This window comes from Pituophis catenifer, unplaced genomic scaffold (assembly GCF_029215685.1).
Source record: "Pituophis catenifer annectens isolate HBS135680 unplaced genomic scaffold, rPitCat1.0.hap2 SCAF_9, whole genome shotgun sequence".
Lineage (NCBI taxonomy): Eukaryota > Metazoa > Chordata > Lepidosauria > Squamata > Colubridae > Pituophis > Pituophis catenifer.
Genome location: NW_027256889.1, coordinates 1,169,582 through 1,191,316, shown reverse-complemented (window position 1 = coordinate 1,191,316; position 21,735 = coordinate 1,169,582). Strand labels below are relative to the sequence as shown.

General features: G+C 50.8%; 1 protein-coding gene across 3 annotated transcripts; it reads right to left on the bottom strand.

Moving 5' to 3' along the window:
• Nucleotides 1-238: 238 nt before the first annotated feature.
• Nucleotides 239-21,473, bottom strand: SUPT5H (SPT5 homolog, DSIF elongation factor subunit). Of its 3 annotated transcripts, none has more exons than XM_070949233.1 (30): nucleotides 21,369-21,473; nucleotides 19,884-20,023; nucleotides 19,575-19,728; nucleotides 19,014-19,079; nucleotides 18,104-18,115; nucleotides 17,300-17,369; nucleotides 16,632-16,700; nucleotides 16,450-16,515; nucleotides 16,239-16,269; nucleotides 15,613-15,681; nucleotides 14,720-14,971; nucleotides 14,079-14,168; nucleotides 12,786-12,856; nucleotides 11,776-11,881; nucleotides 11,063-11,156; nucleotides 10,710-10,846; nucleotides 9,711-9,866; nucleotides 8,951-9,097; nucleotides 8,281-8,427; nucleotides 7,371-7,496; nucleotides 6,685-6,769; nucleotides 6,022-6,126; nucleotides 5,239-5,341; nucleotides 4,922-5,040; nucleotides 3,905-4,001; nucleotides 3,672-3,830; nucleotides 2,653-2,821; nucleotides 2,051-2,254; nucleotides 1,155-1,250; nucleotides 239-760 (listed from the first exon to the last, which is right to left on the bottom strand). In XM_070949233.1, exons 2-30 carry the CDS (start codon nucleotides 19,962-19,964, stop codon nucleotides 617-619), a joined length of 3,225 nt encoding a protein of 1,074 aa, XP_070805334.1. In that variant the 5' UTR covers nucleotides 19,965-20,023; nucleotides 21,369-21,473; the 3' UTR covers nucleotides 239-616. The 3 variants fall into 3 exon arrangements, with proteins under 3 accessions (XP_070805334.1, XP_070805335.1, XP_070805336.1); XM_070949234.1 differs by having other exon boundaries at nucleotides 19,884-19,978; XM_070949235.1 differs by lacking the exon at nucleotides 18,104-18,115.
• Nucleotides 21,474-21,735: the final 262 nt, after the last annotated feature.

Genomic DNA, 21,735 nt, shown 5'->3' with positions numbered 1-21,735 from the left:
TGATAATGGGGAAGCCAGATGCACTTAATATCCATGTTACTTGACAACTGCAGTGATTTGCTTAATAAATTTGGCAAGAAAACTCGTAAAATGGGTCAAAACTCAGCAACATAAATTTTGGCCTAAATTGTGGTTTTAAGTTAAGAACTACCTGTCTAAGTTAGTAAGTAAGTAAAGCAGATATGCAGACAGACAAATTCAGGATTTTTGTAAGTAGGAATTCACAATATAAAAACTTTGAGATGATTTTATTGAAACAAGTTGGATGTTTTAAGGGTTGGATGTTTTGGTGCTGAAGAGGCCATAAAGTGCTACAGAAGAGGGTTTGGGAAACAGCCGGGCACGGTGCTCCACTGGCGGCAGCTCTTCTGCTGAAGTCACTTTGTAAGACGATTGCAAGATTGTCCCTCACCCAAGCAGTCACTCGCAGCGCTGGGAAAAATAGGCAGCAGGAAGAAACTCGCAGACGCGCAAAGAAAAATAAACCTTCCTCAGGAGCAAATCTGTACAAAGCCTTGACGGTGCGCGGTTGGGAGGCAACCGGCTAAGTGAAAAAAGAGGGAAGAAAATGTAACCAAGCCCCCCTAATCACACACCCCTCTTGTTCTCCACCCTGCTAAGCTTCTACGAGTTTGCCCAGGAAACGCAAGTTGAGAATTTTGAGCTGCTCTTCTGGGTTCATGCGGACGATGCCGTCGTCCCCATCAATGCTCAGCAACATTCCCGTCCCTTCGCGGTCTTCTCCCAAGAGGATTTTGACCTGCAAGGCAGGAGAAAACTCAGAACTACTTGGCTAAAAGGCGAGGCTTCCTCGAGTCTTTTACTCAAAGGCAGACCCAGCGAGGAGCAGCCACAGGTAGATTAGATTAGATTAATAGATAGATGGATAGATAGATAGAGTTGAGTGGATGGATGGATGGATGGTAGATTAGATTAGATTAGATTAGATTAGATTAGATTAGATTAGATTAGATTAGATTAGATTAGATAGATAGATAGATAAAATTGAGTGGATGGATGGTAGATTAGATTAGATAGATGATAGACAGTCAGACAAAGTTGAATGGATGGATGGATGGATGGATGGATGGATGGAAGGTAAAGATATACAGACAGACAGAGAAGGCTGCCTGGTGGAGAAAGCTTCGACCTACCTTATCGTTCTTGGCTGGTGTCACAGGTTCCAGGTGTTCGCTTGAAATGCTGACTACCTTTTCACATTTCTTAACGTAGACCGAACACATCCCACCCTAGCAGGGCAAACAAGGGAGGGAAGAATGGGAGGGTGGGGGGGAAGAGGGGAAAGGAAGAAAACCACCCAGGTGACAAGCTGGAAGCGTCAACCACAGGAAAGTTCACCTAACTCTGGTGACAAGAGAATAATCTCTCCTCGGCTGTGCGGGAGCCAATCCCTCTCCTTGATCAACATGAAACGGTAGCCATAAAGACGGACCAGAACTAGGAGGAACCTACAAGGGGTAGTTGCTAAAATACAGCCAGCCTTCCTTGGGATCTTCCTGAGCCACCACTATACTGTTCCTTCTGGATTACAGGTAGTCCTCGATTTACAACCATTTGTTTAGAAGTTATAACAGCACTCGAAAAAAGGGATTTATGACTGTTTTTCACATTTATGACCCACGATCACGTGGATCCCCTTTTGCGACCTTCTGACAAGCAAGGTCAATGGGGAAGCCAGATTCACTTAACAACCATGTTATTAACTTAATTGCAGGGATTTGCTTAAGAATGGCAAGAACGGTCATAAAATGTGGCAAAATTCACTTTGCTGGCTCGCTCAGCACTGGGAATGTTGGGCTCAATGGGGGCCGTAAGCCAAGGACTACCTGTAGTGGAATGGCCAACCCTCAACTCAGAAGTAACCAGAGCCAAAGACAGGACAGGGCCCACCTCTGCCCAAGGTCCTTTCTAGGTTTCCGCTTTCGACTCTTGTGGGAGAAAAGAGCCAACTCTTTGCTCAAACCCTTTCATGCCCTTGTCTACTTCCTGGTCACCCCGTGCAAACGGCCTCCTCCGTCCAGCCACTTACATTCACGCTACGGATGACTCCGGTCTTCCCCACCACATGGCTGTCCAGGTACGTGTCGTGCACTTTGACCTCGATATCGGTGGTGACCCAGTCGCTGGAGCTCTGCTCAATCCCAGAGCCAGGGGTGTGAGGGTTGTAACCTCCTGGGGAAGGAGCCCCCGGGGTCATAGGGCTACAGCCCACTGGGCTGGGGCTGGGGCTAGCCTGGAGAGAGACAGAGAGAGAGAGAGAGAGAGACTGCATGAGAAAAATCAGGGCTGGTTCCAGGCAGTTGCTTGGCTGTGGCAGGTGACAGGAAGAGAGGCAACCTGATTCCCATCTTTTCAGACTCTGGTTAGACTTTTATTCAACCCACGTGTCACTTTATGTTCTTGGAGAAGCAGCACAGATGCCTTTTCAAAGGGTGCCTTGTCTGTTTCTTTTTCAAATTTTAAAAAGATTCATCTCCTTTACGGAGTAAAGTAAAATATTAAAAATTAATCAGTTTAACAAAAGTTAAAAATTTAGATGAGCCGCTTGGGCTCCCGAGGTGAGGCTGCGGAGCTGTTTTAAAGACACCGAGGGAGAGAGGTTCCATTCCATGTTGGCTTTATCAAGCGTACCTGGTAAGCCATTGGCGAAGGAGTCGGGTGGTAGCTGGCAGGTGAGTGGGTGTTCTGGTAGCCCACAGGGCTGGGTGCCACTTGGTGGAAACTTTGAGGGCTGGGACTCGGTTGGTAGGAGCCCTGAGGAGACGGGACGGCGTACGGAGAGAACTGGTCGGTGTTATACCTTTGCCAAGACAAGAGGCTTTCGTCAGAGCAGGTAGGACAGCCAACGGCCATTCCCCCCTCCCCACTCCCTGCTCCAGTACAGTCTGAGAATCAGCAACTATCAAGGAGAACCTTCAGGATGGGCTCTCAAAGGGAGACCTATTTCTGAGGTTGTTGGTGCTCTCTGAGCTTAGTGGTTTTCTTTCTTTCTTTCTTTCTTTCTTTCTTTCTTTCTTTCTTTCTTTCTTTCTTTCTTTCTTTCTTTCTTTCTTTCTTTCTTTCTTTCCTTTCTTTCCTTCCTTCCTTCCTTCCTTCCTTCGTCATTTCATGACACAACTAGGGAACATCGTCAGTGCTAGCAGCAAACCCCACTCTCTTCTACAACTGATGTTACCTAAATGAAATGCTTCCAAGAAAACCACTAGTTTCTGAAAGGACCAAGGACCCCACCAGTCCTCCTCCTCTTCTTCCTCCCCTTCTCCTTCGCTTCACAAACTCCACTCCCTTCTAGCACTAATGATATTACCTAGTTAGGTAATGAAATACCTGCAAGAAAACCACCAGGCTCTGAGAACCCCATAAAGTTCCTCTTCCCTTGCTTGCCCCCCCCTCCTCCTCCTGTCCACAAACTCCACTCCCTTCTAACACTGATAAGGTTACCTACTTGGGTCATGAAACACCTGCAAAGAACTCACCAAGCTCAGAGAGTCCCAAGAAGCCCCCAGTTTAATCTTGAGCCACAAATCTCCTCCTCTCTCAGGCTGCAGGAGGAGGGTTCCCTGAGCCTCTGCATGGGCTCCTGTCCTGAGTTAGCCAACCAACCCGTTGGCCACCCTCTAGTCCAGCGATCTCAGCGCTGGTGCACTTACATGGCTGGGGTTCCGGGCGTCTGAGGGTTGTACAGAGGATTAACCTGCGGGGAAGAAGGGTCTGGATAGCCTGGAGTCTGTGGGTTGGGGGTTCCTCCATAGCCTTGGGGAGAAGGCGTGGGCTCGTCGTCGAAACCATAGTCAAATTCTTCCTCTGGCCTGTAGAAGATGTCCAATTCAGCTCCTGTGCTGGGACTCCCCCAGCCCTCCCTCCACCAGACTGGAAGTCCTACCTTGAAGGGGTGTTGGGATCCCAGGCGCCGCTCTGGGCAGGTGTCCGGCTGCCATCATGTAAGGGTGTTTGGGAGCCGTAGTGCGGCGTCCGGTTTCCTGAAAAACAGACATTTGTTATTTGTTACTGTTATTGCGTTAAACAACTTCCCCTCGCACTGCTACACACCACCTCCTACTCCTACTCCTACTGCTACACAACAACAACATCCACCAAACCCAGCTGCTTTTCTGCCTGTCTTTTATAGTTGCTTGTTGCTGGGCAGGCTAGGGAGAGGTCTTAAAGGGGCAGGGCACCACCAGCTCAGTTGCCAGCCAATTTTCAGGCAGCCCGCCCTCTCACACAATGTCATCAGGTTAGGGAATTCAACAGCCTCCTTGCTAAGGGTGGAAGAGGCCTTCGGGGTAGCCAACAGGTCAGATGCTAAGAAACCCACTGTTTTGACCAAGCTCCCCAAACACGACAAACCCTCTGAAGTGAACTCAAAAGATTCCTTTATTAGGAGCGCCAGCAGCCCCAGTAAAAAGTTTCTCTCTCACCGCAGGCTAACAAATTCGTCTGGCCAGGAGATGACTAGTTGTCTGCCACACCTATTCATCTCCGCCCCCTGACTTTTATCCCTGGAGCTAGGGTGGGGCCTCGCTAGCAGTGGTGGCTCTTCCGTCCCAAGGATCGGCCCATAGATTTCCATTGCTCTCCTCTCCTCTGCCTTCTATCAGGCACTGGACCCAGCTGTTCCTCCTCTTCCTCATCAGCCACCTCCAGACCTGGGGGCTGTTGACTCCCCATCTGAGGGTTGGAGGACGGCCCAGACTCCGCCTCTGTCTCTCCCTCTGACAGCTCCATTCCCTCTTCCCCCTCGGAGCTCTCGGGTTGCCTTGATGCTGACCCTGACTCCCATGCCTCCTCCTCCTCATCTGATTCGGCTGCCGGAGGGACTGACAGCTGACAGGTCACAATATCCACTGACCTCTCCTGGCCAGGCAGATGGGTGTACCACCCTCTTTCTACTACTCACCATCATGCTGGGTCCCATACATGGGTGTGCGGGAGCCCGAGCCATACATAGGTGTCTGGGATCCATACATGGGGGTCCGTCCATAGCCAGAGGGCATGCCAGATGGCTTTTTGGAATCTCTGCAAAAGGAGGGACATGAAGAGTTGGGTCCAATAAAGCTGGCACATCATCCCATTCGGCTCGGCTGGATTCTGAGTCTAGCCCAGAGGGGCTCTGTCCTACCCAGAGGACATTTCTGAAACCAAGCACGCAGGTGGGGTGAGGGGGGGGGCTCTCCCTCCCTCCCCATCTCAAATCTGACTCCCGAAGGCTCTTACACGATCGTCAGATGTTCCCGATCCACTGAGATGGTCTGGCATGTGGAGTGCAGCTCTACCCTGGCGGTGGATTCCGTGGCATCCTTGACCATACCGATGTAGCCTGGAAAAGACGAGCACAGAGGTTCCACAGGGCGGGCGTTAAATGAGGGTTCACCTGGAATCTCTACGTAGCCGCAGGTCAAGAGCCTTGGTGGCGCAGCAGACTAAAGCACTGTTAAGTAACACCAGCTGCTTGCAATTACTGCAAGTTCAAATCTCACCAGGCTCAAGGTTGACTCAGCCTTCCATCCTTTTCAGGTAGGTAAAATGAGGACCCCGATTGTGGGGGCAATAAGCTGACTTTGTGTAAAAAAGAACACCGCTTGGGGGGGGAGGGCCGAAAGCCCTACTAAGCAGGTATATACAAAAGTATGAAGGCTATTGCTTAACGCATTGTAAGCCGCCCTGAGTCTCTGGAGAAGGGCGGCATATAAATCAAAATAAAAAATAAAAAATAAAAAAAAAGCTGAGTCCAATTCTGTTGATGCTTTTCTAACTCCTAGGAGAGGGGTGGGCAATTATGAACCCTTTATGACTTGCGAACTTCAGCTCCCAGAATTCCTGAGCCAGCTATGGGAGCTGAAGTTCACAGGTTGTAAAGGGGCCATAGTTGCCTACCTGTCCTTCCAGGTGCTAACTTGAATTGAGAAGATTCCTCTAGGAAGGCACGAGTAGCAAGAACATCCGCTTAATTCACATTTGGACCTGATCTTTCAAAAAAAACCAGTGGCGACCTCTCACCTTTGTAAGACCCTCGGGAAATCCGCACCGTCTGTCCAATGAGGTCGTTATCCCTGCGCCCACGGCCTCGGTTCATTCCGCCACCGCCAAAGCCGCCCCGTGGCCCTGCATAAGGTAAAAGGAGGTGTGCAAAGAGGCAGGCCCTTCCCAGGGGGCTCTTTGGGGGGGGGGGGGGCTGTGTGCATGGCAGCCCTTTGCTGAAGACAGACATGGGTGCCCCTCCAAGGTGCCACTGTCTTCCTGCTGGGGTAGCCCATCTAATGCCTTTCCAACCGTCCTCTTGGGAGGGCACTGCCATTTGATGGGTCCTGCCAATCTCAGAAGGGCACCTATGTTGTAACTCCTGGGGAAAGGACCTTGGTGTAGAGGCCGGGCGCTGTTTTGGCGCCCGGAACTGGACACTCAGTTCAAGGGGTGGGGAGGATTGGGCTGTGGGGCCCTCTGAATCCTATTCAAGAGATTCGACTCCTCTTTAGCCCACCTCCTCATGCTAGGAAGGACCGATTACCCTCCCTTCTTTGGTCCATCTCTTCTTTGGTTCACTGTCTTCTTCTTCCCTTTCTTCTGGCTGCTGCAATTCCTGCCCTCCCAGTGAGGGGGAAGGATGGTGGGGGACCTCCCACCCCACCACAAGACCCGAGATGGCCCCTTCCTTCTACCCACCTCCAGAGCTGGGATGCATAGGGCTGTTCATCCGTGGACTCATGGGCACGAAGCCACCAGCCGTGACGTTGGTGACATCCCGGGGCTGCCAAAAGGAAGTTCAGTTTGGTCTAGTGGTGAAGGCACCAGGATAGAAAGCAGGAGACCATGAGTTCGAGTCCCGCCTTAAGTATAAAAAGTGGCTGGCTGGCTTTGGGCCAATCACTAGGAAACGATGAGTTCAAGTCCTGCCTTAGGCATGAAAGTCAGTTGGGCGACTCTGGGCCAATCACCAGGAGACGGTGAATTCTAGTCCTGCCTGAAGGATGAAAGCCAGCAGGGTGACTTTGGGTCAGTCCCTCTCAGCACAACCCACCTCACAGGGTTGTTGTTATGGGGCAAATAGGAGGAAGAAGGTATATTGGGTAAGTTGGCCACCTTATTTGTTAAAATAATAAAGGCAATCAATCAATACGTGGACTTAACCGACAGCTTGCCTAGGCCCTCCCTCCCTCCCCCCACATTCACCCAAGCCCCTAGACAAGGACCGGATCTAGCCAGTTCCAGGCCAGTTATGGGAAAGCAAACAGGGCTGGTCTGGGATGGAGCTTTCCTCCCACGAGTTCCCTTTATGGACCCGCAAAAGAACGGGCACCCTCGCCTCTCCCACGCATCACTTAGGGCCAGAGGGGAAGGGGCTGCCTCACCTTGGAGCCCCCCGCCAGAATCAAATGCTTCGTCTTGCAGACGAACATCCCTCCGTTCTCCACCAGCTTCTTACAGTGCAGGAAAGCAAAGCCCCGGAAGAGGTGCCGAATCTCCCCCTCGCGGCCCTGGAAGGAGAGAGAGGAGCGACAAGTCACAACTACTCCTGGACTTACAACCCAGTTCCTCCGGCAACCACTCCAGAGTTACATCAACCCCCCAAAAAACCCGGCACAGAACGGGTCCTCGCACTTATAACCACCGCAGCGTCCCCAGAGTCAGGTGATCAGAATTCGGGCACTTGTGCCCTTCACACCACAGGGTTAGGAACAGAATAAAAGAGCTGGAAGGGACCTCAGAGGTCCTCTAGTCCAGCTCCCTGCTCAAGTAGGAAACCCTAGATCAATAGAGACAAATGACTGTCCAATCTCTTCGTTAAAAACTCCAGTGGATGGAGAACCCACAACGTCTGGTGGCAAGCTGTTCCACTGGTTAATTGTCCTCACTGTTAGGAAGTTTCTCCTTAGTTCCAGGGTGCTTCTCTCCTTGATGAGTTTCCATGTTTCTTGTCCTGCCTGCCGGTGCTTTGGAGAATAGGTGGACCCTCTTCTCTTTGTGGCAGTCCCTCAAATACTGGAAGACTGCTATCATGTCACCCCCAGTTCCTCTTTCCATTAAAGCAGTGTTTCTCAATCTTGGAAGCTTGAAGATGGGTGGACTTCAATTCCCAGAATCCCCCAGCCAGCACTGCTTCTGGGAGTCTGGGAGTTGAAGTCCACCCATCTTCAAGCTTCCAAGGTTGAGAAACACTGCATTAAAGGGATGAAGGCAGCCAGTGAGACACATTTCTCCCCCTGCTGTCCAGACACAGCTCAACGCCCAGCCTCGTGGATGGATGGGTGGGTGGCTCACCGAATGAGAACCTTCGATGACCTTCACAATGTCCTTTACGTGGATGTTGTTCTGCTCCGAGTCCAGGGAGACCGCGAAGCGATTGTCCTTCTTCCGATTCACCGCCTGGTGCCGCACAGTTACCAGTTGGTTGTTCATGCTCAGGACCTGAATGAGGAGGAGAGACCTAGGCTGAGAGCCAGATGGTGGGAGAGGTCCCCAGGGGGTGCCTGCGAAGCCCCTGTTGCATCCCCCAAGGGCCTCGGGGTCATAGATTTGAGGCAGAGCTCAGCTGATGGACCCAAGGCCAGTGTTTCTCAAGCTTGGCCATTTTAAGACTTTAAGATAGTGTTTCTCAACTTTGGCCGCTGGACGATGTGTGGACTTCAACTCCCAGAATTCCCCAGCCAGCTATGCCGGAGTTTTTTTCTTAAAATGGGCAAGTTTGAGAAGCACTGCTTTAAGGTATTGTCAGGATTTAATGTCACAATTCCTATTTTTACGGCACTGGATATTTGGAAATTAGGCTCATGCCAAACTGGGTAGAAGGTCCGATGATCACCACCCCGCCCCCGGCCAGGTTTTGGGGATTCTTTACCATAACAGTCTTAAATCAACAGCAGCCAAAGGGTCAGGGGGTTGCAGTTTCTGAATCTGAACTCTCCACGTTCTGGAGGCGTCACCCACCCACCTGGAAGGTCTCCCGTTCGAGACGCACGATGACCCCGACGGTCTGGGGATCCAGCAACACTAGTTCTCCAAGCTCGTGCTGGCCCCCCACGTCCACACCAGAGGCCGTCTCGGAGCAGAGTTGAAGGTCTCGGGGGAGAACTTTGAGCTGTGGAGGTGGGGAGAAACAGGAGTTCAATGTTTCTTGCAGGCGTTTCATGACCAAACTACATAACATCATCATGTTAGAAGGGAGTGAGGTTTGTGGAGAGGAGGAGGGGAAGAGGAGTAAGATGACGACTGTAGGGTCCTTGGTGCTCTCTGTGCTTTTTCTTTCAGACATTTCATGACCCAACTAGGGAACATTATCAGTGCTAGAAAGGAGGGGGATTTTTGGAGAGAAGGAGGAGGACTGTGAGATCCTTGGTGCCTCTCTGAGCCTGATGGTTTTCCTGCAGACATTTTATTACCCAACTAAGGAACATCATCAGGGTTAGACGGGAGTGGGGTTTGCTCTCTGTTTATATACTAGTAGCGTGCCCTATCTGCGTAGGTGGGGTGATGTTTTTTTCTTGGTAGTGGAACAGAGAGCAAACCCCCATTCCCTTCCAGCATTGATGATGTTCCCTAGTCGGGTCGTGAAACGTCTGCAAAGAAAGCACCAAGGACCCCACAAGCCTCCTCTCCCCTTCTCCTCCACTCCGCACTCCCCAGCCAGGCCCATAACTCACGAGCAAATGCCTCGCAGACCATGGATTCTGTGGGGCTGTTTGGCCACTCACCTCGTGCATCGTCAGGTCAGAGAAAAGGATGACGAAGTTCTCCTCCACACGGACAATCAACCCCGTGTCGCCCTCAAAGCGCCCGGCGATGACCTTCACGTGATCTCCCATTTTGAAGTATTTGCGCAGCTCCTGAGCTGGGAACTCCAGCATATCCTGGAGAAGGAGGGGAACAAAAGAGCAGAGGATGGGGGACGAGAGCTCTCCCTGCAAATAGGGAGTGGGGAGGGGGTGTCTTTGTTTGTTGGATGGGAAATGAGGGTCTGGCCCTTGCAGAGGAGAGGTCAGAGGTCGGGTTTTCGGCAGAGAGATTCCAAGGGCCTCCACTTGCAGCAGAATTTTTCAGCCTTTAAGATATGTGGACTTCAACTTCAATTTCTGGGAATTGAAGTCCACTCATCTGGCTGGGGAATTCTGGGAGGTGAATTCACATATGCTGGCTGGGGAGTCCTGGGAATTGAAGTCTATTCATGCTGGCTGCAGAATTCTGGGAGTTGAAGCCCACACATCTTAAAAGTTGCTAAGGTTAGCAAGCCCTAACTTATAGGAAGCGTTCATATAACACCCCGAGGCAAACGAGGCTTCCTTGAGCAGGGGGCTGTAAGAATCAAACTAAATGTCATTTATACAGGAAAATAAATCAGCCACAGGAAAGCACACCATGTAAAGGAGCAGGTGTGGTGGGTTTTTCCTGCTCCAAAGCCTTGGAAGACAGCTCAGTTTACACAATCCTGGATGAGACGGACTTGGGTTAACCCAGGTTTGCCTACCAGGCCAGACAGGACTGTCCCTCTTGCTCAGGGCCAGGACACAGTCCTTGGGTAGAGAGACAGAGAGAGAGGTAGCTGGTTCTCAGCCCCACAGCTGAAGCAGGCGCCTCTTCTCCTGAGGCCCCACAGACAGATAGAATGGGGAACTGATTTTTGTAAAGGTGGGCACAGAGAAAGGAAACTGGCAGGCTGAAGCTGAGAGCCAGAGAAATGGTCAAGAGGTCCCTACCTTGAGGTCTTCGTGCCTGGGCATGATGGTGATCTTATTCCCGTCCACGCTCAGGATCTTCCCCTGCAGGTTGATCAACTCCCCTTCGCACACCTCCACGTTGTCTCCCGGCTGGAAGTTGTGTTCTCGTTCCTTCCCTGAAACCAAAACGGGAAGGTGTGAAGATGCTCTGTCCAGTGGCCTCCTTCGAGGGCCTTCCGATGGGCAGAGGCGTTTGCCCTTAGCCAGGAGCCAGAAAAGATGGCCTGGTCATAGCTGAACACATGGGACACCCGATGTCCTCTTCCTGGGAGCCCCCCAGGACCTGCCACATCAAGGCAGCTCCCCTTAGGAGAAGGCAGCAGGGGACGCACCTGTGCTCTCGGTCACCACCTCCAAGTCGATCCCTTCAGGCTGGTCCTCAAATTTCTCCAGCTCGGACAAAGTGGGCTTCACTCCATCGGTGATCTGAAGTCAAAACAAGAGCCAGCAATGGAGGGGGAGGGGAAATTAACCCAGAGAGGACCCTCGAGACAGGAACCAGAACTGGACTCCAAGCTGATAGCAGAAGAAGAACCTCTGTGGCTCAGCTTGCACGGTGGGCTCCTGGGTGCTCTCCGAGCTTGGTGTTTTTTTGCAGACATTTCATTACCCAACTAAGTAACATCATCAGTGCTAGAAGAGAAGGGGGTTTGTGGAGAGGAGGAGGAGGAAAAAGACTGTGGGGTCCTTGAAGCTCTCTATTGATGTACTAGTGGCTAGTATACTCAATAGTGGCACTGATGATGTGATCTAGTTTGGTACTGCAATGTCTGTGAGAAAACCACCAAGGACCCTGGAATCCCACCCCCCTCCTCCTCCCCTCTTCCCTCCATTACAGAAACTCCACACCCTTCTAGCATTGATGACATTCCCTAGCATTAAAAACATTAAAACATTCGGCATTGAAAGGTTAGAGATTAACGCGAGACTAGATGAAAAGGGACAATGAGCATATGGGTGTGTGAAATATTGGCCCATGAGCCGTGAACACCCATCCCAGACTCCGAAGAAGAACCCCGCCCCGCCAAGCAGCCCCCATCCTCACCACAGCCATCATGGCGAAGCTCTTGAAGAGGAACCCTTTCCGGCTGTAGCGATTCCCTTCGAAGATCAGGAAATCCCCATCGGAGGCCACGTCACCGCCCAAAGATCTGGAAGGGGGGGGGGAGGAGAAGTTTGATGAAAAAGCCCCCACTGGGACGGGACTGTAGGAAATCCAGTTGCCCACCCCCCCACCCCCCCGAGAAGGGTGAGTTAAACCAAAGCAGGACACGACAAATCAACCCAAAGCAGTTTCTCCACACAGCAGAATAACATAGTTGGAAGGACCTTCTAGTCCAACCCTCTGCTTAGACAGGAAACCCCAGATCATTTCAGTCAAATGGCTATCCAGTTTCTTCTTAAAACCCTCCAGTGATGGAGAACCCACAATTTCTGGTGGCAAGCTGTTCCCCTGGTTAATTGTCCTCACTGTCAGGAAGTTTCTCCTTAAGTTTCAGGCTGCTTGATTAGCTTCCATCTGTTCCTTCTTGTCCTGCCTTCCGGTGCTTTGGAGAATACTTTGACCTCCTCTTCTTTGGGGGCAGCCCCTCAGATATTGGAAGATGCTATCATGTCCCCCCTAGTCCTTCCTTTTCATTTAGGCTAGATAAACAGGTAGTCCTCGACTTATGACAATTGTTGTTAAGTGAGACATTTGTTGAGTTTGGGCCCATTTTACCACCCCCTGCCACAGTTGTTAAGTGATTCACCGCAGTCGCAAAAAGGGGATCACGTGACCCTGGGGATACTGTCGTGGGTCAGTTCCCTGTGCCCCTCACTAGACTGAACCATCCAGTCCAGTGTTTCTCAACCTTGGAAGCTTGAAGATGGGTGGACTTCAACTCCCAGAATTCCCCAGCCAGCGCTGCTGGCTGGGGTATTCTGGGAGTTGAAGTCCACCCATCTTCAAGCTTCCAAGGTTGAGAAACTCTGGTCCAGCCGTTCTGTGCTCCTCAGCTCCACCCGCCTTTCCGAAGGCCGATCCTGTCTCTCCGAAAGGCATGGCTGACTCACCGGATCTTTTCCGCATCGAAGAGCCGTTGTGGGGGACGCTTGAATTTCTTCCATTTCGCCACCCAATCTTTCTGCCAACGGAGAGAGATTTGGACGAACCGTTAGCCCAAACACTTACTGTAAATCTTTAGAAAAAGAGGCTATGACGGGGGTTTATTTGCTTTTTGCATTTTATTATTTCGCAAAAGCTTCTCTAGGGCTCTGGGTCAGGGTTCCAAGGAATACACCCCTAGCAAACAGAACTCCGAGGCAGGGGAATTCCTCAAAGAACAGGTTTATTGGCTATATCATATTGGCACAGACTGGTGAAAACCGACTCTAAAGGTTCCCGCGGTTTTCACCGAATTAAAAGTTTCCCCCCGTTCCCCAATCAATCAGTCACATGGTCCAATCGAGAGGCTGTCTGGTTGCTTGGAAACTTCACTCCTCCTCGCTTCAGCCACTTGCGGGAATGTCCTTGGTTCTCAGGGGAAACTATTTTGTTTTGGCTACAAAACCCCCAACTATCTCTATTCCCCCCTCCCTATCCCTCAGCACCAAAGTGCAGGGATGACAAAATCAAGGCCCACGGGCCAGATCCAGCCTCTGGGGTGCTTAGATCTGGCCTGTGGGCCTGCCCTGAAAACAGCAAAGGACCGACCCACGGTGCTAGTGAAAACGGAGGTCAGGAGGACTGCAGGTGGCCTACCTGGGCACTGTTTTCACCTGCCATGTCCTCCTACAACACTCTCAGCGAAAACGGAGCCTGGGCAGGCTGCACACAGCCTCCCCGAGCTCCGTTTTTGCTGACAGAGGGCTGCAGGAGGCCATTGTGGCTGAAAACAGAGCCTGGGCGGGCCATCGAGGCTGAAAATGGAGCCTCGATGAGTGACATCGAGCTGGTCACGCCCCCCCAAACCCCCCGAAGTCAAACACAACCCTGATGTGGCCCTCCATGAAATCGAGTTTGACTCTCCTGCCACAGTGGCAACACTGAAGCCTCCAAGATGGCCTCAGTCAGGCCAGCTTCAGAGTTGACACTCTTGACTTCATCTCTTCCTAACCACCTTAGCTGATTTGGAGAAAAGAAAACAAGATTCAACTGTGGTAAATAAGCAGGTGGAGGATTGGAGCTGGGAAAGATGTGAGGATATCTGAAATGATACTCCAAATAACGCTGCTACTGTCTTATAAAACGGAAGACCAGGCAACTGTTCCAGCCCCAAACGTTAACGACGATTAAGACAGGAAAAATGAAGGCTCAGCCAAATATTTAAATGCAGAGATCTTCCTGTAAGGCCACACATCACCTACCTGGCTCATTCGAGCTTTGATGCGATCGAAATCGATGCGCGGAATCATTTTGAGCGAGATCTGATTCTGGCTCGGCTCCACGTAATCCACCTAACAACAAGAGAAGGAAGTGGCTTCAGTCAATGTGGGTGAAATCACAAAACACAGGGGGGCCTCGCCTTTACGACCACAATTGAGCCCAGAATTTATGTTGCTAAGTGAGAAACTTGTTAAGTGAGGTTCGTCCCGTTTTACGACCTTCATTAGGTGAACCGCTGCAGTTCTTAAATGAGTAATACCGTTGTTAAGTGAATCGGGCTTCCCCATTGACTTGGCTTTTTGGAAAGTTGCAAAAGGGGATCGTGTGACCCCGGGACACTGCAACCGTCATAACTGTGAGTTAGTTTCTGAATGTAAATCACATGACCGTGGAGATGCGGTCATAAGTGTGAGAAATGGTCGTAAGTCACTCTTTTCAGTGCTGTTGTAAGTTTGAACAGTCACTAAGTGAACTGTTATAAGTCAAGGATTACCTGTAGATCCCTAACAACTCTCTGTCCTTCTTCCCAGTAAGTTTCCCCCACGCTCCGGAAATATCTTCTGAAAATGGTTAACGTGATCCCCTTTCCCTCCGAAAAACGTGCCCTCTGAACTCGGCTCACCTGAGCGATGTCGCTTTTGTAGATTCCCCTCTTGAGTCGCACCCAAGATTTGGGCTTGAGGTTGGTCATCTCTTTCACCACCTTCAGGACGTCGGTCATCTCCTTGATGGGCACCATCTGCTGGTTCCAGTAGCCCATCCGGAGGTTGCCCACCCCTTCGATGGCCTGCTTGACGTGGGTCTGCTTGTAAGCCTCCACGTAGATGTAGCCCTTCACGTGCTCAGGAGCCACCACCGATTTGATCTGCAAGGGCTGCGAAGACACACCAGCAGGCAGGAGGGGAGGTTACGCAACTCCCGGGCCAGGGCAGGATCTGCACAGGGGCAGCGAGAAGCCTTCCCCCTTGTTATCGCCAGTAATACGCAAAAGGTACCATGCATGAGACGGCGGGTTCAAGGGACTTTAGGTAATCACCAGGAGACAGTGAATTCTAGTCCCATTTTAGGCATGAAAGCCAGCTGGGTGATTTTGGGCCAGCCCCTCCCCCCCCCTCTGCCCAATCCACTTCACAGGATTGTTGTGGGGAAAAGCTGAGGAAGGAGTGTTGCGTTCATTTGCTGCTTTGAGTTGTTGAAACAACTGGATATCAATAAAATAAGGCACCAGGGGAGTCGAAGGTTTTGTGTACAAGGAACGGCCTCTCTGATTTTTCTCCATAGATCTTTTAAAACAGGATAAGGCCTTCTACTACTCTCCCAAGGCCATAACCCTACATGTACCCAGAGGATTCAGGAGAGATTCCTAATTTTATGGCCGAGCAGCCAAGTCAAGAAAGGCCCAAGACCCGGAGAACTTATGAATGGACACGGGTCTCCCATATCCAGGGGCCCAAGGACAAAGCCAAACCAGACCCACGAAATCTTCCTCCTTTCCCCACTTTCCACCCCACTCACTGTGTCCGTAAACTGGTAGGCGATGAACTTCCTCATCAGGGCAATCGCGGTGGAACGCTCCTCTCCAATCTGGAGGGGGAACACAAGAGAAGCAGCAGTGGCAATAGGGCTCCGGGACAGCCAGAGGGCCACCTGACCTCACCCCCACCGTTCATGCCACAGGCACTGTTTAAGGCACTTCGGGGTTGAAAGGATTAGCCAGTGACATCACCAATCCCTGGGGGACGCCCATGGGGGCTCTGTTCATGTCCACATCAAGGGAGCTGAGCCAATGAGGGGAGCTCACCCCACCGCAGCAACACCTGGGTCTCGAACGCAGGCTTGCTAACCTCCAACCCAGTGTCCTAGCCCCAGAAGCCACCGTGCTCCTGCCACCTGACCTGAAGTCAAAGCAGCCCCTTCGTGAGGATAACCAAGTTTGTTTATAAATTTTATTGGCTGCCCATCCTATCATAGTGACTCTGGGCAGTTTAGTTTTATATATATAGTTAAAACATAAGAAAACATTAAAACCAAGGAGACGTGGGGAAGGGAGTTGTGGGATCTGTTATTACTCAATCAACCCCCTCCATTGCACTGTTCCCCCACTGGGGCCGCCCGGCTAATCTTGACCCACGAAGACTTACCTTACATTTCACCGTCCAAAGATTGGGGTCCCTGAATGGGAGGGAAAACAAAGCCCGTAAGGTTGGTTTGTCCTGTCCAACAAGCAGTCTCTGCTCCTTGGGCCGAATCAAGGCGTCTTGGCTGGGCCCCTTCAGCCTCCACCACCGCTGCCCTGTGCCCCCAACAAACTCTCCTCGCACTACCCCACAGGTAAAATCCATCGTCTCTTACTTGACTCCCGGAAGCAGCTGCTGTTGTGTAATGTCATCAGAAAGCTCGTCGGAGCCGCCATACACACTAGAGAGACCGAAGGAAAAAAGAAACCTTGGCTGAAAGGCCGGAAGAATCCAGGAAACGGGGCTGCTGATCAGGAACCCAAGGGGACTCTTAGCAGAGGAGATGCCCCTACTTACGTCTCGCCCACGGAAGACTTGGCATATTTCTTCATGTAATACTCGCCCAGCTCTTCTTCTCTTTGGTCCCTGAAGAAAGTGAGAGAGACAGAGAGCAGAGAAGTAGAAAAAAAAGAGGAATAGTTGGAATATATTTTTATGCAACAACCACAGTAGTATTCAGCCAGTAGATGGCAGTGTTTACAAGTTTGTATCTACTGGTATGATATATACTCTGTGCTCTTTTGTTCCAAGTAGAACTTGTTTCCTGTTATAGTAGAACAGTTGAACAGTAAAGCACATGGTGACTGTACTCTTTGCTCTTGTGGTGCTATATGTAAACAGAATTTCTAACAGGAATGAACCACCTGGTTGTAAGTCCCCCTATGACTGGGGGCTATACACATATGTGGATGTTCTAGGTTGTTATTCTATTTCATTTAATTATTTGCCATCCAGCTCTCTTTCACACGATTCTGGGCAGCTTCTAATCTGCTAAACCAATATTATAGATTAAAAGTAAGACAATAAATATAGTATTAAAGTTAACAAAGAAACAGCTAAGATAGTGATGGGCTATATAAAGGAGTAGGGTCATCGATTTAATCTAGGGTTCCCCAAACTTGGCAACCTCAGATAGTGAGCCCAGAAGAGCCTCCCCATCCCCTGGAATGCCCCCTTCCTATTACCTCCACAAGTTCTGCAGTCTCCGGGCTCCGGAACGGTCTTCGTCCAGCACCACATTGTCAATGTTGGAGGCTAAGAAGAAAGACAGGAGTTGGCAAAAGGCAGGAGAGGAAGGAGAAGCAGAGAGGCAGTGGGCAAATTTGAGGAGAAAGCTGAGAAGGAAGGACCAGCAGCTTCCAGACATGAAGTTTGGTGGCTGGGACAGCCCACTGCTCTCTGCGAAGACTAGACCTCTGACCAAAAAAGCCCAGGAAAAGGAGGAAAGAAGGAAGAAGGTAGGAAAAAAAAGACTTTTGCAGCTCTTGCAATCTCCCAGAAAGCTACTGATAACTGCAGCCAGGCTGCCCTGTTTCTATGCACTGATGCTCCAGTGGCCTTATCAGGACATTCAGGAGAGACAGAGGCAGAAAAGCAACAGCAGGCTTGCATAATTGTTTGTGAGGGGATGTTTGCAAGTCCCTGCACATAGAAAAGAAGCATGCAAAGAGAGGCAACTGGGTTGAAACCGGACTCTCTTCCTATGCACAGAGATTTATTGGCACTCCAGGACATGAACCAAGAACCTCAGCTGCAGATCTTGCAGACGGCTTTTGAATGCCTGGACCACTGGACATCCTGACCCTGAGGATCCCTGCACTTCCTGCAGCAGCTAAGCCCGCGTGCTGGGGATGCTCTTCCCCTCCCTCTTATGGTCCCCCATTCATTGCGTCCCACCTGGCTGAAACGAAGCAGAGAAGGAAGGCAGCTGGTGGAAAGGAGAGGAGAGGAGCTGGAATGGAGAGGAGAAAAACAAAAAACTGTCTTACCTTCGATTTCTTCTGCTCAGGAGGAGGAGGAGGTGGTGGTGGTGGAAAGGCGGACAGTATGAGCCAAATAATACCATCAAAACCAACCACAGGGTGGAGGTGAATGGGGAACAGAAAAGCGGAAGGAACAAAATTAAGATGAGGCACAAACCAAGCAGAAGCGAATGAGATGCACGGAAACGCAAAGGAGAAGCCATCAGGAAGAGGGGAGAGGGGAGGGAGAGTTGGGGACAGGGATAGGGACAGCCTGGGGGGGTGGGGGAAAGGGCTGGGACCCGGGCAGGGAGGTCTCAGAGGCACTGTTACCGCCTCTTACATTCTGCCAGGTACCGTGCAAAATAGACCCTCTGCAACCAAGGATTTGTTTATAGTTTTAACCCAGATTTGGGGCTTTATAGAAACATTTGGTTTTTGCAGGTTGGGAAGAGGGTGGCAGACATCCCAGAGGGGAGAAGAGACTGCTTCTAGCTCTGACAGGAGAAAGCCAAAAAAAAAAAAAAAAAAGACAAAAACTTTTGAAAAGTAGTCATAGCTCAACAGACTTTAAGAAGTCTCCAATCGTAATTGAGGAAATCATCCCGCAATCGAGGAAAAGGAAAGCCTATTCAAAAGACAGCCGGTTAAATTTCTTCTAGCCAGTGGAAGGCCACTTCCGAAAGCCACAGGCACCCTGCTAGACGCTGAGATTATGCTCCCAAATTCCCAACCAGCCTCCTGGAGGTTTTAATCCTGCCTGTGTAGGGAGTGCCCAGCAGGGAAGGTAGGTGGAGGAGAGCAGGAACCCCATCACCACAGGAACTTCAGAGGAAAAGGTATGTCGGACTTGTACACTTTGCAAGGTCTTGACCGATCCTGACATCTAGAGCTCTCTGGATCTCAGATATCAGGACAGGAAGCTGGTCGGCCCTACCTTTTTCCAGGATGTCCTCTGCTCCGTCCTCCCACTGATCTTCGTCTTCATACTCATCATCAACATCTGGGAACAGAGAAAACGAGGGAAACCCGCACCGTGAGAAACAGGAAGAACTTGGTTACTTCCTGCATACAGGTAAGTCCTTGATTTATGACAATTAAGCCCGAAATTTATGTTGCTATGCAAGACAGTTAAGTGAATTTTGTCCCATTTTATGACCTTTCTTGCCACAGTTGTTAAGTAAATGATTGCAGATTGCAGTAACATAGTTGTTAAGTGAATCTGGCTTCCCCATTGACTTTGCTTGTCAGAAGGTCGCAAAAGGGGATCATGTGACTCCGGGAAGCTGCAATCGTCATAAATATGAGTCAATTGCCCAGCGTCCAAATTTTGAACATGTGACCATGCTGCAATGGTCATAAGCATGAAAAATGGTCATAAGTCACTTTTTTCAGTGCCGTTGTAACTTTGAAGGGTCACTAAGAAAACTGTTGTAAGTTTAAGACTCCCTGTGTTCTTCACTATCAAACCCCAACTATTAAAGCAGGGCGTTTTTACCAGCTTCGTCCAAAATAAAGCCTCCATGTCTGGGTTTCTTTGCAGGCCGATCATCATCTTCGTCTTCCTCCTCGTCGTATTCTTCCTCTTCCTCCTCCTCTTCCTCCTCCGCTTCTTCTTTCTCGCTTCCTACGACGCTGGCCCGCTCTTCTGCCTGCAGGGACGAGGGAGAATCGGTCTGGCTAAACTAAAGCTCAACGAAAGCAGCTTTGCTTTCCCCCACTTTGCTGGGAAGAAACAGTTGGTCCTCAAGTTTGCCAAAGGGAATCCCTGAACCCCAATTCTCAGCCCTGGGCGGCTCAGGCTCACCTCGTTCTCCTCCACCTCCTCAGGCTCGCTGCTACGCTCGCTCTCATCTTCGGAGAAGTTGCTGTCTTCACTGTCAGACATCTTGACTGCGCCCTCTGACCGCGGAGAAAGAGAAGCCCAGAGGGAAAATTTTGATGTGTCTGATGGGGAAAGGGGATTGGCTCAGACAGGGACAGGTCAACAGAAGGACCCTGGGTGCAAAGGATTCCACATAGTTTTCTCTCACCCAGTGAGGGATACAACAATGAGCCAGATTGGTCTAATGCAGGGGTCCCCAACCCCTGGCCCACTATCAGGCCATGACCTATTTGGAATTGAGTGGCAGGTCAGCGACTGTGCACATGCAGCCCTTGTGCAAGTGGCGGGGCGGGGGGGAACAAGTTGAGCTGCTCACACGGCCCAGTTCCCCTCTTCCCCACCTCAGCCGGGCCACCAAGCTGCAAAGGTTGGGCACCACTGCTGGTCTAGTAGTTAAAGCATCAAGTTAGAAAGTGAGAGATTATCTGATATGGGACATATTTGATCAATGGCTAGACAACAGAAACAGAAATTAGAAGGGAGGAGATATAAAAAGAAGAAATGTTAAAGTGGAGAGTTGTTAAAAGAAAATGTTACGTATTATTGTTATTATATTATTATGCTAGTATATTATCAATATTATGGTGATGAATATCACAACAAAGTGTTGTATTATGACTACTTAAATATAATTGTACCCAGACCGCACACTGTTTGATGAAAATGAATGTTATATAAGTAAAACAAATAAAACTTGGAGAACAAAAGAAAGTGAGAAACGGTGAGTTCAAGTCCTGCCTTAACCATGAAAATGAGCTTGGGTGACTTTGGGCCAGTCCCTTTCTCTCTCTCAGCCCAGCCCACCTCACAGGGTTGTTGTGGTTGGGAAGACAGAGGAGGAAGGGGGAATATTGGATATCTTCACCACTGTGAGTTATTTACAGAAACAATAAAGGTGGGATGCAAATAAACAGTGTCCCCGCCCACCGGCCTCTGGACTCCTGATTTCCCACCGATGGCGGTAGAAGAAGAGCATTGGATTGTCAAATATTAATATTTAATTTTTATTCCTTTTAAAGAAGTATTACTGAGTGTTTATGTTGTAAGTTGGGGGAATCTTATGGATCTTGAAATCAATACCCCGCAAACAAAACACCCCCTGGGGGAGGGGCGGCCCCAGCATCGGCTGCCTGGAAGGAGGCTGGCGGCTGTGGATGATGGGCGTTGCAGTCTCGGCCCCTGAGAGGGCGGGGGCCGTCCTGCCGGGGAGGATAGGGCTTGTGGTTCGGAGAGGAGACCGGGGAGAGTGGGGACTGTAGTCCAGGGCCCTTGGGGAGCACCGGGCGAGCGGCTGGGGAGGATGGGAGCTGTAATCCAAGAGGTCTGCCATGCGGGCGGGGAATTCCCCCGGCGGGAGGGGCTCCCGAGGGGTCAAAGGTCGCCACGGTTCTCCTGGGCGCCGCTTACCAGGTCCTCGGTCGTTCGGCCGGCGGCCGCGGCGGTCGGGGTGCCTCGCCCGGCTTCCTCCTTCCCGAGAGGGGCGAACCGAGGCGCCTCAAAGCAAAACAGAGGCCCCCGCCTCCTAACGCGGAGATTCCGCGAAGTCTCGCGAGATCCCGAGAAGGGTGCGTCATGGGGGAGCCGGGGTGCTGATTCGACAGGAGATTCCCGCGTGTCTGGGGCGGATGACATCACAACGGGCCGCTCTAGGCCGCTCCTGTCGCCTCGCTCGCTCCTAAAATCCCAAATCCGAAATAGGCGGAGATTCTTTTTTCCGGCCGGCGGGCCGTTGACGTAACGGGTGCTGATTGGCTGGCTTGGGGAAACGTTCCAG

What these genes read in the sequence shown, in the direction of transcription:
- SUPT5H (XM_070949233.1), bottom strand. Translation starts at nt 19,964, where the DNA reads ATGTCTGACAGTGAAGACAGCAACTTCTCCGAAGATGAGAGCGAGCGT. An exon ending in TTTGGACGGTGAAATGTAAG is followed by an intron (nt 15,682 to 16,238) that starts GTAAGTCTTCGT and finishes TTCCCCCTCCAG; the next exon opens with ATTGGAGAGGAGCGTTCCAC. An exon ending in CTTCGCCAATGGCTTACCAG is followed by an intron (nt 2,255 to 2,652) that starts GTACGCTTGATA and finishes GTCTCTCTCCAG; the next exon opens with GCTAGCCCCAGCCCCAGCCC.